The sequence below is a fragment of the Erythranthe guttata genome, chromosome 13 (assembly GCF_056151865.1).
Source record: "Erythranthe guttata isolate IM_541 chromosome 13, IM_541, whole genome shotgun sequence".
Taxonomy (NCBI): Eukaryota; Viridiplantae; Streptophyta; class Magnoliopsida; order Lamiales; family Phrymaceae; genus Erythranthe; species Erythranthe guttata.
Window position 1 is genome coordinate 17,645,123 of NC_142545.1, and position 13,041 is coordinate 17,658,163.

General features: G+C 38.5%; 3 protein-coding genes across 7 annotated transcripts; all 3 read left to right on the forward strand.

The window, feature by feature from the left end:
• The first annotated feature begins 5 nt into the window (after positions 1–5).
• On the forward strand, positions 6–6,014 carry LOC105968823 (uncharacterized). 5 transcript variants are annotated; one of them, XM_088827491.1, is made up of 4 exons: positions 6–290; positions 1,429–1,751; positions 2,077–3,175; positions 3,438–6,014. In XM_088827491.1, exons 2-4 carry the CDS (start codon positions 1,540–1,542, stop codon positions 5,829–5,831), a joined length of 3,705 nt encoding a protein of 1,234 aa, XP_088683617.1. In that variant the 5' UTR covers positions 6–290; positions 1,429–1,539; the 3' UTR covers positions 5,832–6,014. The 5 variants fall into 5 exon arrangements, with proteins under 5 accessions (XP_088683617.1, XP_088683620.1, XP_088683618.1 ...); XM_088827494.1 differs by having other exon boundaries at positions 86–365; XM_088827492.1 differs by having other exon boundaries at positions 117–340.
• Positions 6,015–6,848: 834 nt separating this feature from the next.
• Positions 6,849–8,019, forward strand: PRA1.G2 (prenylated RAB acceptor 1.G2). The gene has a single exon (XM_012993152.2). It carries the CDS (start codon positions 7,205–7,207, stop codon positions 7,835–7,837), a length of 633 nt encoding a protein of 210 aa, XP_012848606.1. The 5' UTR covers positions 6,849–7,204; the 3' UTR covers positions 7,838–8,019.
• Positions 8,020–10,286: 2,267 nt separating this feature from the next.
• On the forward strand, positions 10,287–12,699 carry LOC105969045 (WPP domain-interacting protein 2). Its single transcript, XM_012993769.2, has 3 exons — positions 10,287–10,402; positions 10,558–11,693; positions 11,872–12,699. Exons 2-3 carry the CDS (start codon positions 10,700–10,702, stop codon positions 12,447–12,449), a joined length of 1,572 nt encoding a protein of 523 aa, XP_012849223.1. The 5' UTR covers positions 10,287–10,402; positions 10,558–10,699; the 3' UTR covers positions 12,450–12,699.
• The last annotated feature ends 342 nt before the right edge of the window (positions 12,700–13,041 follow it).

The following is a 13,041-nucleotide window of genomic DNA, read 5'->3' on the forward strand; positions in this document are numbered from 1 at the left end:
AACCCACATACACATGCATGGTGCAAAATTAATTAAAAAAATAAATAAATTGAATAAAATAATATTAAATTTTTGGCAAATGGAAGAAAAAAACCACTGTAGAGTAGGTATAGGATAGGACAGCTTTGTCTAGACCAACACACCACAACACCTCTCTTCTCTCTCTTACTTTCTCTCTCTACAAATTTTCTTCAGTATTTCATTTGTCTCTCCTCTATTATTTAAAAAAATTAAATTACCCCTTGGGTCTTGCATATTCACAGAGGGGAACCTGATGCTACTTTTGATGTGTGAGTGGGTGGTGCCTGTTTTTTCTCTTCCCTTTCTTACTCTGTGTATCGTACGTTCCTACTACTAACTATACTGTATGTATATACATACACAATTCATCATCTCCTTTATTTCTCTCTCTACTTCTGTGTATCTCTATCTCTCTCTTCTTTTTCTCTTTGCTATTATCTCATTCAGTACTGCTGCTGTTTTCTATCCCAACACCATTTAGGTATCAGTCCCATTTGATTCGGCCAATTATTTTTCTTCTGGGTTTTCATTTCATGAACCACTCTTGCTTTATTTGCTTCGATTCGATCCCCTTTGATTTTCCTTTTTTTTTTTCGTGGTGTTTCATTTGTTTTCATCTTAACCTTTTTTTGTTTACCTCACACAAACACACACACACAGATACATACAGATAGATTGGGCTGTGAGTTATTTGAAAATTTTGTGAATTTTTATTTTTTGGTTGTTGTGATTTTATGATGTACAGTTGATGGGTGATTCTTGAAGTTTCTGTCGAGTAATCCTTTGTCGGAGTTTTGCTGGAGCCTTTTGTTTTTGTAATAAAAATCAAAGAAAGAAAGAAATTAAGGAAAAAAATCTGGTCTTGTGTTTTGCTGTATATACTGGATCTTGCTACACTTAATCTCTCTACTGTTCACTCAGATTATAACGGCAGATTTATTTATGAGAATCTGACTTTATTCAATCTCTTCTCTCTCTCCTACCCATTAGATTTTCTGCAACCGATGATTTTGATTTTTAGCTCAATTTGATTTTTTGTCAACAAATTGGGGGAATCTTTCAAGTAAATTACGAATTCAATTTCTTTCTTGAATTTGGTTTTGACCCATCTTGAAAAGAAAAAAAATCTCCAGCAAATTTATATGTAATTTCCTTCTTGGGTTTTTTTCCCACATAAAATAACGAGCAGTAAGGGGTTGTTCATCACTGCTCAACACCCATCTCCCTCTTCTAAAAATTGAATCTTTACTTGTTCAAACATATAGATACACCCAACCACATAAAATAACGTTTGCACTGGTCAAGAATCTACTGTTTTCTGTCTGGGTTTTTTTATGTTTCCTTCATTCAAACTTCTGGGTAGTTTAAATCTTGTCTTGATGTATCTTATGTATCCATTCTTTGCAGGTCTGGTGTATGAGTAGATTAACAAAAAGGTGGGATCTTTATTAGGTGTTGTTTCTTGAAAGTTGAGCCGCCGCCGTGGTGGTGGTGGTACTGTTACTCCGGTAATCGCAGATGTTATCCACTGAAAGCCCTCCTCCTCCTTTAGATCTCCCATGTAATAATAATTGTGAAATCCCACAACTGAAAAATTATAGTATCAGTAGTGATGAAGATGAGAGAGATTCTTCTTACAAGAATAATCACAACCAGGTTGAAGTAGATCTGTTGAACAAGTCTAGCTTTGATGACAACCACAACAACCCACTCCCCAAGTTTTCCATAAGGTACAACAAAAAAAAAAAAAAAAAAAAAAAATCAAAGGTTGAGTTTTATTTTCATGGTTTTCTCTGTCTTGGTTGGTCAGATCCAAGCAGCATGATGAATCCTTGTTTATGACCATGGGGTTTCCTTAACCTCATCGAAATTTCCATTTATTATCCTTTGTTATTTATTATTTTCTTGATCCTTTGTGTTTATTTTATTTGCTGCTGAATCCTCTGCCAGGAGCTCTTCTTTGTGTGAAGGCCTGTTGACAGCCTTTGATTATCTTGAATTTCAGTTTTTATTGGTTTTCACACACTGCACTTGCAATTTTTTTTGTTAATGCAGGGACTATGTTTTCGATACACGGGGAAAAGATATCGAGAACAACTGGCCGTTTTCTCAGGAGAATCTTCAACTTTGTCTCAAGTATGGAGTGAAGGATGTGCTGCCACCTTTTCAATCTCTAGATTCAGTGAGAAATCCGACGACCGAGAAACTTGTTTCTGATGTGAAGCTTTCCGAGTCGGACAATCGTAGTGTTGACGAAAAGTTAGCTTCGAACGTTCAGAATATCGACTCGAGTAGATCTGAAGAAGATAAAGAACACCCGTCTTGTTCTGATTTGAATTCAGTTCCCGTAGCTGAAGAATCTCAACGTACGCCACTAAAGAAGGTTGTAAAAAGCAATACTCAAAACTCGGTAAAGAAGTGCAGGTTGGTATTAAAGTTGAACAATATCGCCGAACGAAAACCAAACGAGAACTCGTCTTCAAACCCTTCTGCGGCATCGGAAACAACAATGGCTTCGAAAGTCTGCCCGGTGTGCAAGACGTTTTCATCCTCTTCCAACACAACACTGAATGCCCATATCGATCAGTGTCTTTCTTCTGGTGGGCCTACAGTCAAATGGACAGAAAATCCAAAGGTTAGTATCAAGCATAGAATAAAGCCGAGGAAAACAAGAATGATGGTTGATATTTACGAGACAGCCCTACAGTGTACGTTGGAGGATCTTGATAGAAGAAATGGTACAAACTGGGCTTCTTCAAACTCGGGTTTCCCAGCTCAAGGTTTGAAAGCATGTGCTGAAGAGAAGAACAAAGCATATTCTTCAGTCGATGTTGGGGAATCCAATGAGAAAGGTGCTGTATATATTGACTCCAAAAGCCCAAAGATCCGGAGTTTATCGAAGCTCAATGATCAGCCATCAAGCTCGTTTTCTAAATATGAGTGCGGTGGACCAAGCAAGATTGTGGAAAAAGATAAATGTTGCGAATTTGTTGAGCGTAAGAAGAAAAAGTGTCTTGTCCGGAAACACGAGCTTTTGAAACATCCTATTTATGGACAAAGGAGTTGCTCTCCTAGTACTGATAATCTGCCGAAATCTCCTACTTACGGACCAAAGATTTTCTTACCCAAGCCTGATCATAGTCCGGAACCCAAGGTATGCTTGTGCAAGTGTTTAAACAGATAATAAAATGTTTACGTTCTTGCGTAATATGCTTGTAGAGCTCTGTATAGAGTTGTGCAACATTGTGGTGCAAGTTGCCCAAAAATTTTATGGTTTTTTTGATTTTTCTCTTATTATGTTGATAATATTACGCTGTTGCAGTTAATGTTTTCGTAAAGTTTGAAAATAGTATAGAATACATAATGTATTTATTGCCTTGGCCGATAGGAATTTGACCATTCGTCGTTTTTCACAGGTTAACAATGGCCAGCAAAAACAATGTGAGGGGTATCTTACGCCGCCTCACACTTCCTTCGATCGGATGAAATCTGATGATTTGGGAATGATAAAACAGTGGGTAGGCTCGAAAAGAACTGGTCCCAAAAAGAAGAAAAATAATCTCCAGCATGAAAATAATCAGCACCCGGACAAAACTGTGGAGTGCTCTCGAGAAAATGGTGAAAATCCACTTTTACCTACTCAAAGCCACAGAAGAAAGGAGAACGTGTTGTGTGATTCCTCGTTGATTTCCCAAGATTGTCATGTTAAGAAAATTCAACTGGCGAGGAAAGATCCTCCGAGCGTAGCGCAAAATCAAGACTCTTCTAGGAGTAATAAGAAAATGAGGATAAACGTGGATCCAGCTGTAAACACCGACTCAATAATTTCCCGGCCTTGTGGATTTCCATCTCAAGGCAAGGAAAAAACATCCTCGGGTCATGCAATCTCATCTGGGAGTAAAAAGTTTTCGTCTTTAAGGAAGAAACTCTTGTCTGTGAGACGTACGTCTGCACCAGAATCGAAGAAGAATTTGGGGAGAAAGCGTCTGGATTTCAAGAAACCTCGACTGAGCTATGCATCAGGATCAGATGACGAGGTGGCAGTGTCCCAAACGAAAAGGGCTACTGGTAAGCCATTAATTAATGGAACGACGGTATTAAAACTCCGAAAGAAGAGAAGTAAAAGTACGAACGCTGCTAAAGAAGACGTGAGTTTGAAGGACTCAAAAGAGGCTTCGCCCGAACCCGATAGTGATGATGTTGAGAGAAACGTTAGTTCGTTTTTGCGAGAAAATGTTATAATTGATACAAACAATGAATTTGTTTGTAAGCCGACATATAAAATAGCAGCCGAAGGGGAAGAAGCCTTTGACAAATCTTTGGATTCGACTAATTTCCATGAATTTGTTTGTTCGGAAAACGTTGTTGAAGACTTGGTTGCTCCAAACGGTCGTGCAGTGGCAGAAACGGATGCCGATGATGAAGGGAAAAGAAATTACTTTGCTGACGTGGATCCAATCCCAATACCTGGTCCACCTGGCTCCTTTTTGCCAAGTCCCGGACGCATGTGTTCGGAAGATCTCCAGGGAAATTCTTCACTAACCACATGCAGGGTGCAATCATCTGAAGACGAGCACGAAGCGATTGTCGATCGTATGATGGGTTCGTCTGATTCTCCAATCTCTGCAAGATCTTATTCGGGACCCGTCGTAAACTTCTCGAAATCGCACGTTCAACATGGAATCGAAGGTGGTCCTATTAATACTGAGAGGGAGCTTATTCATCTTGATGAATCGAGGGGCCACTTGATGTGTTGTTGCTCTAGGAAAGACGGAGCTTTGATGTATAATCAAGATTCGCAGCTTTTAAGGCGAAGAACCATGACTCCTCTCTCGGTTCCTGCACGAGAAGAAACCCGTAGTTCCAATTACTACTCGGGATATTGGAAGGAGCAAACTCAAGAACCGGGAAAAACGGGAGCAAATTGCGAGGCGAAGCTTCGAGCTTGTGTAGATTGCGAGTTTCCTAGTCCGTCGACACCCAATAATCCTGTTTTGAGATTGATGGGGAAGAATTTAATGGTGGCGAACAAAGACGAAAATCAGGTTTCCCCTCAAACTAGGCCTGCCTATTTTTCTGGTACAGCGATGGAGCATCCAATCAGTCCGAGGTTTTGTGCAGACAACAGTCACACTGGGGCCCACTCCTTCGGGCGTAATTTGCCACGAGGTCATTATTCCATGTACGAGAATTCACAAACCAGCATGCCAGCTCAGCACTTCGATTTCGTCAGAAGCAATCCCGCTAATTTTAGGCCGTTGTCACATGATCAGTTATCCTCCGGTCATCATCATCCATCAACAACACACATGCTCTCGAGTAAGAGCTTCGGTGGAGGTACTTTTATCACTTCGTCTCCAAATACGAGAACATACGATTCTCGTGGTTTCAACAACAAATACAAGGAAATAATAGTTATTGACGACTCGCCAGAAAACCGAGCTACTAATAAAGGGAAACAGTATACGGAAGGTGAGGGTTCTTATGTCACGATGACATCATCATCACTATCAATGGCGTCCCGGTACGAGTACAATCCAACGGCTGTGAATCATCGTCATCATCATCATCCTTTCTACGGTTATCCAGTCTACAACGGCGGGCCACCCCCAATGGAACGGAACGGGAATGTACAGGTGGCAGTTCCCAAGGAAATGATGAATAACAATGCAAATTTAGGTCAGTGGAATTATTGCAGTAGTCCTCCGGAAGGTTCTAGATTACTGCATCCGAACTCTTCATTACAGGCCTCCGCCTCCACAGCGAACCTGAGATCTTCGTTATCGTATTTCTCTCCTAGTTTTTTATGATCGCCCGTGAGTTTAAGTGAAAACTTGACCTTTAGTCGTAATAACATGTGCTCGATCGGTTTCGCATATGGATAGAGTTTTTTTGTTCTTGCTAATGATGTATAAAGTATATTATAGTCTGATAATCGAACGAGGAAGTTTAATAACAGAAAACTGCGTGACAGACGAGTTTTTAAGCATTAATCTTTTTTTCTTTTTGTAATATTAATTTTGTTAATTATTAGTGTATATATATATATATATATATATATATATATATAAGCACTTTTAGTACATAGAATTACTTTTCGTTTATCTAAAGTGTGTGTGCTAGAAGATTGTTATTACAGTGATGATTAAGAAGGAAGGTTTGCATGAAATATAGCCGTTGCTAACGTAGCTCCTGTGCATGCTTGCTTGAGTGGGGTCCATCGGTTTCTGATTATTCTTGCTAACGTTTTATTTAAAATATAATATTAAATAAATTTGAGTATTTTGAAAATATGAATTAGGTTATTAATTGTTTTGACAAAATGGGAACCAAAGAGTAAGTGCAAAGCAAAGATAATTAACTGGTGTATTATCATTATTGCGTATTAACGTATTTGTGGATTTGGTGATGGAATCTTTAACGTGTAAAAGTCGGGGCATTTAATAAATATAATAATTGTTTGAACACGCTTTCAAAATGGGACCATGCATTCATGCTTTGTCCTCCACTTCATTACCCTATTCAATTTATATTTGTCTATTTATACCAAAATTGTCCCTTTCAAAAGTTCTTGTGGATATTAAATTATTATGATGCTGCCCCTGAATTCGTTGATATTTCTCGGCTAACAATCTACACGCGCCCATGACATTCGAGTGTGATCTGTCCATATCTGTTGTCACCCTCACGTGGACAATTGCTGCAAAACTCAGTCTAGAATAACAATATTGAATCAAATTATTATTTCCATAGTTTCTTTTATTATTCCTAAATTCTATTAAACATTAATTCTCACAAGTAGAGAATTAGTTGAAAGGGTAGCTTAATCTTGTTGCCTTTTCTTCTAAAAGGTAATACATATTTATTAATTTTCTTAGTACGTGGGTCGAAATCTTAAATTAAACTGATGTTGAAAAGATATGAAGTAGTTGTTATGATTTCTTTTGGGCTTTTAAGGGTAATATAAGAACTTTAAATTTAGGCCCAAGAACTAAATTGCATCATGAACGTGTCCACCACTTACAACAAAAATACTAAGGTGTGTCTCGTTGCAGAGGATCAAAGCCCTCGCGAGTCCAACATAGTTGAATTTAACCAACGTATCACGAGGACGCGAAATTAGCATCCGTCGGAGTTTGACCAAACTCCACTAGTCTGGTCAAACTTAATTTCAATCCCTAAAATGCCCTCCGTGCCCACCACCTCCACCGGCACCGCCTCCCCGGCGGCAGCAACGTACACCACAATCCCGATATCCGGCATCGACGTCGTTTCCCGATCGGCGCAGAACCTCTCCGCCTGCCTCTCCCGCTGCCGTCCCTGGCCGGAGTTCCTCGCAACCATCTCCGCGCTCGATTTTCCGCCGTCCATCTCCGCCGCATACATCAGGTTCCGCCGCAACGGCAGCTACTTCTCCGTGAATTACGCTATAATCATCACGGCCTGCGCCTCCCTGTCACTGATCGGCTCGCCGGTCGCGCTTGTGATCATCGGATTCGTGTTCTTCCTGTGGCTGATCCTCCACTTCTTTAGGGAAGATCCGCTGTTGATCTGGGGGCACCACGTCAGCGATTGGGCGGTGGTTATGGGGCTCGGTTTGGTCTCCGTCGCGGCCCTCTGGATCACCGGCCCGTTGAGCAGTCTTTCAATTGGGATCGGCGTCGGGCTTTCGATATCGGTCGTCCATGGAGTGTTGAGAAATCCAGAAGGGCTTTTTCTGGACGAAAACGACGCCGTTTCCAACGGCTTGATTGTCTCAAACCCAGCAGCTCCCGGCAGTCGTACTGGTGGAACTTCCTTTACTCCGCCGCTGTAAATAGCACACATTAATCCGATTTTTTAATTTTTTATTTTTTATTTTTTATTTTATTATTTTGCTTGTTTGTCAAATTTCAGTACTGCTTTGTGGATATGTTTTGGATTTGTATGTTTGTAATTTTGTACGAGTCACGCCGTTCGAATTTAAGTCAATTGACACAACTCACTTTATGTCACAAATTACGGGACTAAATAATGGAATTTGTTGTATTACTATATATTATATATGAGTAAACTGCAAAAGGTACCCCTGTGTAATCTCAAAATAGCAAAAACCCCCCTGTGATAAATAAATTAGCAAAAACCCCCCTGTATTTTTTTTTAAATAGCACACTTGACCCACTATCAATTTAAGGGCTGACCTTGTGTAAATAGACAAAAAAACCCCTGTGAAATGTCTATTTTTATAGTATTAAAAAAGCACAAATGAGATATTTAAATTCTTTTTTTTTTATTTGAAGTAAAATATTTAAATGAGATATTTAAATTCTTACTTTCTAATGTTCTAACTATTTTATTTTTTTATACTGATAAAAACTAATTTTATTTTTGTTATATCTTTTAATTAAAAAAATGGAAAGGGGTTTTTTTATTTTTAAAATTATAATATAATTTCTTTATAACTTTTAAATTATTCATACACTAAATTATGTTAAAGAAAAAAAATTACAATATTATTTATATGTTTATTGATGAATTTTTTTTTTTTTAATATAATATTTCCATTTAATTTGTATACTAAATTTTTAATAATCAGAAAAAGTCAAGAAAATCAAAAAAAAAAAAAAAAAAAAAAAAATCGAATCATCATCATCTTCAACGATTTGAATCCCGATGCCATCTCCATCGTCTTCCCACTTAATTATTGAATCCCAACCAGCAAAAACAAACTAGAAAATTCTATCTATTTTTTTTGTCAAGATCCAAAACCAAACAAAACAAAAATTAAAAACAATGGGAAAGAAGCTAGTTTTGTTTCTTCAAACCTAGCAACAACACCAAAAAAGAAAATAAAAAAAAAATCCACAAAATCCGTTGAACACGAACGCATATGTGATATGTGGTGAACAAAGGCTCGAACGCCAGTTTGTAATCGGGGTTGTAGGGCTCCGCTAGGCTCCAATTGCCGCCGCCGCCGCCGAAGAGGGCTTCTAGATCAGAGTCCGGAAGCTCCTCCGATCGTCAGCGCCTTTGTTCGTCCTCACGAAGTGCTCGATCCTGGACTTCGCGCGGCGTCTATTGTAGAGCAGCACAGCGGAGCAGCCGACGGTGGAGGCTGTGCTGCGGTGGTGGGAGGAGGCCGGTTGAATTGAAGTTGGGAAGATGGAGATTAAGGTTTGTGTAACCCTAAAAATCATGAAATTACATATTAATAAAATTTGGGGGTAATTATGTAATTTCAGGTCTAAAAAATCTTCACCAGCTGCACACTCGGCGAGTGTGCAACACGAAAATGCACTAGGGGGGGTTTTTGCATTTAACAAAATTTCATAGGGGGGTTTTTGCTAGTTTATTTATCATAGGGGGGTTTTTGCTAGTTTGAAATTACACAGGGGTACTTTTTGCAGTTTACTCTATTATATATTATTGAACTTTTTTAAAAAAAAAGACACACGTAAATATATATATATATATATATATATATATATATATATATATATATATATATATATATATATATATATATATATATATATATATAAAATAATAGTAAATAAATCAAAATTTTGACCCTTTTAGGGCTTCACTTAAAAATTCATTATGTTCTTGTAAAAATCAAATTTTCTTAATATATTTTGGGAAGGGATAGTTTAAAGTGTAACAGTTTTAATTTAGGCTATATAATTTTATTTTTCAAAAATTCATGAAAGTCCAAAATAAAATAAATAAATATTGCCATGTGTTTGAGATGACTCAGCAAATTCTCTGTTATGGAGGTACCAATTGTGAACCCGGTCCGTGCATCGCACGTTCCACCAAGTTCTATTATATCGTAAAAGGGTAAATTACAAACACCCCCTGAGGTATGGTTAAATTACAAAAACCCCCCTCTTGTTTGGATAATTACATCTACCCCCTCTCAACTATGATTTTTTCTTACATTTCCACCCTTATGGTGCCAAATTCAACATAATCATCTAGATTCCGTGAAATGTGCTCTAGTTTGTACTCGCTTTGTGTAAAAATACAGTTTCCGATGCACCACAAACTGATATATACAAGCTAAAACTCACATATTATGATCATCTTGCTTCATAATGTAGAGTTTGAATATGATAAAACAGGTACAAAAATGATAATATTCCATATAACCTCGAAGATTCCACTAAATTTGAGGAGCTGAGGGGGTGGTTGTAATTATCCAAACAAGAGGGGTATTTTTGTAATTTGACCATACCTCAGGGGGGTGTTTGTAATTTACCCTATCGTAAAAATATCAAAATTGACATATTTACGTCTATAGATCTCAAAATCCCGTCCCCACATCTAGGGTTTCCCATTCCCTCTAATTTCTTCCCCCAAAAACAAATTTCAACTTTCATTTATGGAGCCCAAGCCTAAGGTACGCTTGTCAATTTCTACTCTAGCTAATTAAGTTCTTGCTCCAACTTGTTTCATTTTCTTCGCTTGTGTTGTTACTTTCCAGTTTCCTCTCGAAGAAACGAATTTTCCGAATTCAATTCTTCCTTGGAAGTAATTCTTTTGTTTTTCTTTGAGAATTTTTCCGTGTTTTCTGTAATTCCTTGAGCTGGAATGGTGGTTGTTTCTTCTCGATCTTGATCTGCGTAATACTTTGTGGGGAATCGCGTTATTGCGCAATACTTAATTAGGGAATTAGGTCACACTTTAGTATAGATAGATGGATTTGGAAGGGGGGTTTACGGTAGTTGAATCGGTTGAAGATAATGAAGAAATTACAGATGAAACCAGAAATTTGGGAAATTTTGGTGAATCCAAGGTTCGAAATAACGAGTCTTCTGTTGTTGAAAATAATGATAACGTGCAAAAGGGTGGTGAAGCTTCGCACTTGAAACTTGAAGCGACAAGGAGAGGGCATGGATTGAAGAAATGGCGAAGGATTAGAAGAGATGCCAATAAGGGCGGGGGAATTGGCGTTGCTACTGGTTTGATGGGACCACATGAATTATCGAATTCGGTTGTAAATCCAAGTAAACGAATGCAATATGCTTCAAGAAAGCAAAAGAGTGAGGGCTCTATCTCGTCGACTGATGCTGTAGTTAGGAGTTTCGATGGTTTTGCACTTCGTGATGATTCGGGTTTAGGGTTCAGCCGACCTGTTGCTGTCGAAACAGATTCGGAAAATAGCGAGGACCGGAGTAGCAAATCCTCCACGGCAGCCAGTGCTCCAAAGGGGAGTAGGGCAAAGAGTTCGAGTGGAAAGAACTTAACACACACAGTGCAGCGTGGTGGTCAGCTAGGGAAGGGGAGGATTGAAAACAGTAACAAGGGTAGAGGTGAACGGGTCAAAATCGAGAAGGAAGACTCTCATTCCAGCTTGGAATCTGACTCGCGAAGCTCCAATTTTGTGTTTATGCAGGGAACTAGCTCCGCGAATAATGGTGTACGGAATGAAAGGTTGAAAGGTTACGACGGAGAAGACGAAGATGAAGTTCAGGGAGGAAGTGGGCAAGAAGTTACGTATGGATTTCGAGGTGGTTATAGCAGAGATGGTGAGGGAGCGCATGAAGAATTTTCACCTGAAGATAGAGTTGCTGACTCATCTTCAGAAATGAAAGAAGAAAGAAGGGAGAGCCATGGTTCCTTGAGCGATCAGGATCCTCTAGTTGAATCTATCTCTGCGATGGATTGTTTAAAAGAAGCACTAGAAAAAGGTATTTTTTGCATTTTTTTTTTCCTGGAATTATAGCGAGAACCGTATGTTTTATGTGGAATTATTGGATCCAGTAATCATCTGCTTTTACTCATCTTATGGGAATAATTCGTATGTTTTTGTCTCTTACTTTTATCATCGTTTAATGACACTTCTAACGAGTAACCATGCTCATGCAGAGGTGCTAAAGTTCAAGGAAACCGGCAAAGATGTTTCAGTTGATGATTCTATATCAGACTTATGTACAGAGTTTATAGATATCGAACAAAAACTCCAAACAACAAGCTCTCGTCAGTTGCCATGTGGCGAAAGCGAAGACAGTTCCCTAGGGGTGCAATCTGAGGTTGTAGAGAGAGAAAAAAGAGATGTCGAGGCAGAAATTGAGGAACTCTTTAAGCAAAAGATCGAAAATGAAGTTGAGTGTATGGTATTATCCAGATCGGCCAAAGATCTGAGAGCTGCTTCTGCTGTGGATCAAATTACTGTTATGGAAGAACAAGCCTCTGAGCAAACTGTAATACTCAATAAGCTCGAACATGCAGAAAACAAGGCTGCTATGCTCAAGAAAGAAGCTGAGAAGTTGGAACGTATTTGTGAAGACATTGCTAGTGTCGACGAAACACTAAAGCTACAAAACAGGGTTTGTAAGTACAGTTCGTGTTTCTTTGTTCAGCTAGTAATGTTGGCACTTGCATTAGCCGTCTTTGTTTACCAGTTGTCACCGTCACCGAATTACGAGAAGGTTGTTCCCACTTAGATTTTGTAAAGAGTCTTTTCCTTTCATCCTTCTTATTTTTTGCGAGGCTTAATATTTTGATTTTTGATGATATGTTTTCGGTGTTGATTAATTTTGTTTTGAAATGTATAGATCAAGCCTTGAGTAGATCTAGCTGATTTTGCAGCTTTCTCTATCTTGCAAGTTTTGTATTGATCCTCAGCAGTAAAAAAAAAAAGGGGGGAAAAAAAAGACGTTTTTACGTGGATAATTCATTTTGTACTTGTCGATATTATTATTCTCGACTGCAATGATCTTTGAAGGGTTCACATTACTCTTTGATTGAAGTTATTATTGTAAGAATCAGTGGCCCCGAATTCGTAATGAATTGAATGGTATCTTACATAGGTCCAAAGTCAAGTCTACAACTTCTTCAGTACAAACTAACAGATCTCTAGACATGCAAATTATGTACCCAAGATGAGTACAAACAACATACTCCAAAAGAGATACAAAAAATAACTCAAATCAATTTTCTTCTTCTCTCCAAAATGCTCATCGGCATTGTGGACTGATATTTATAAACTTCAGAATGCGTCCACCACCGGCACAAGTTAAACAAGAAAACAAGTGC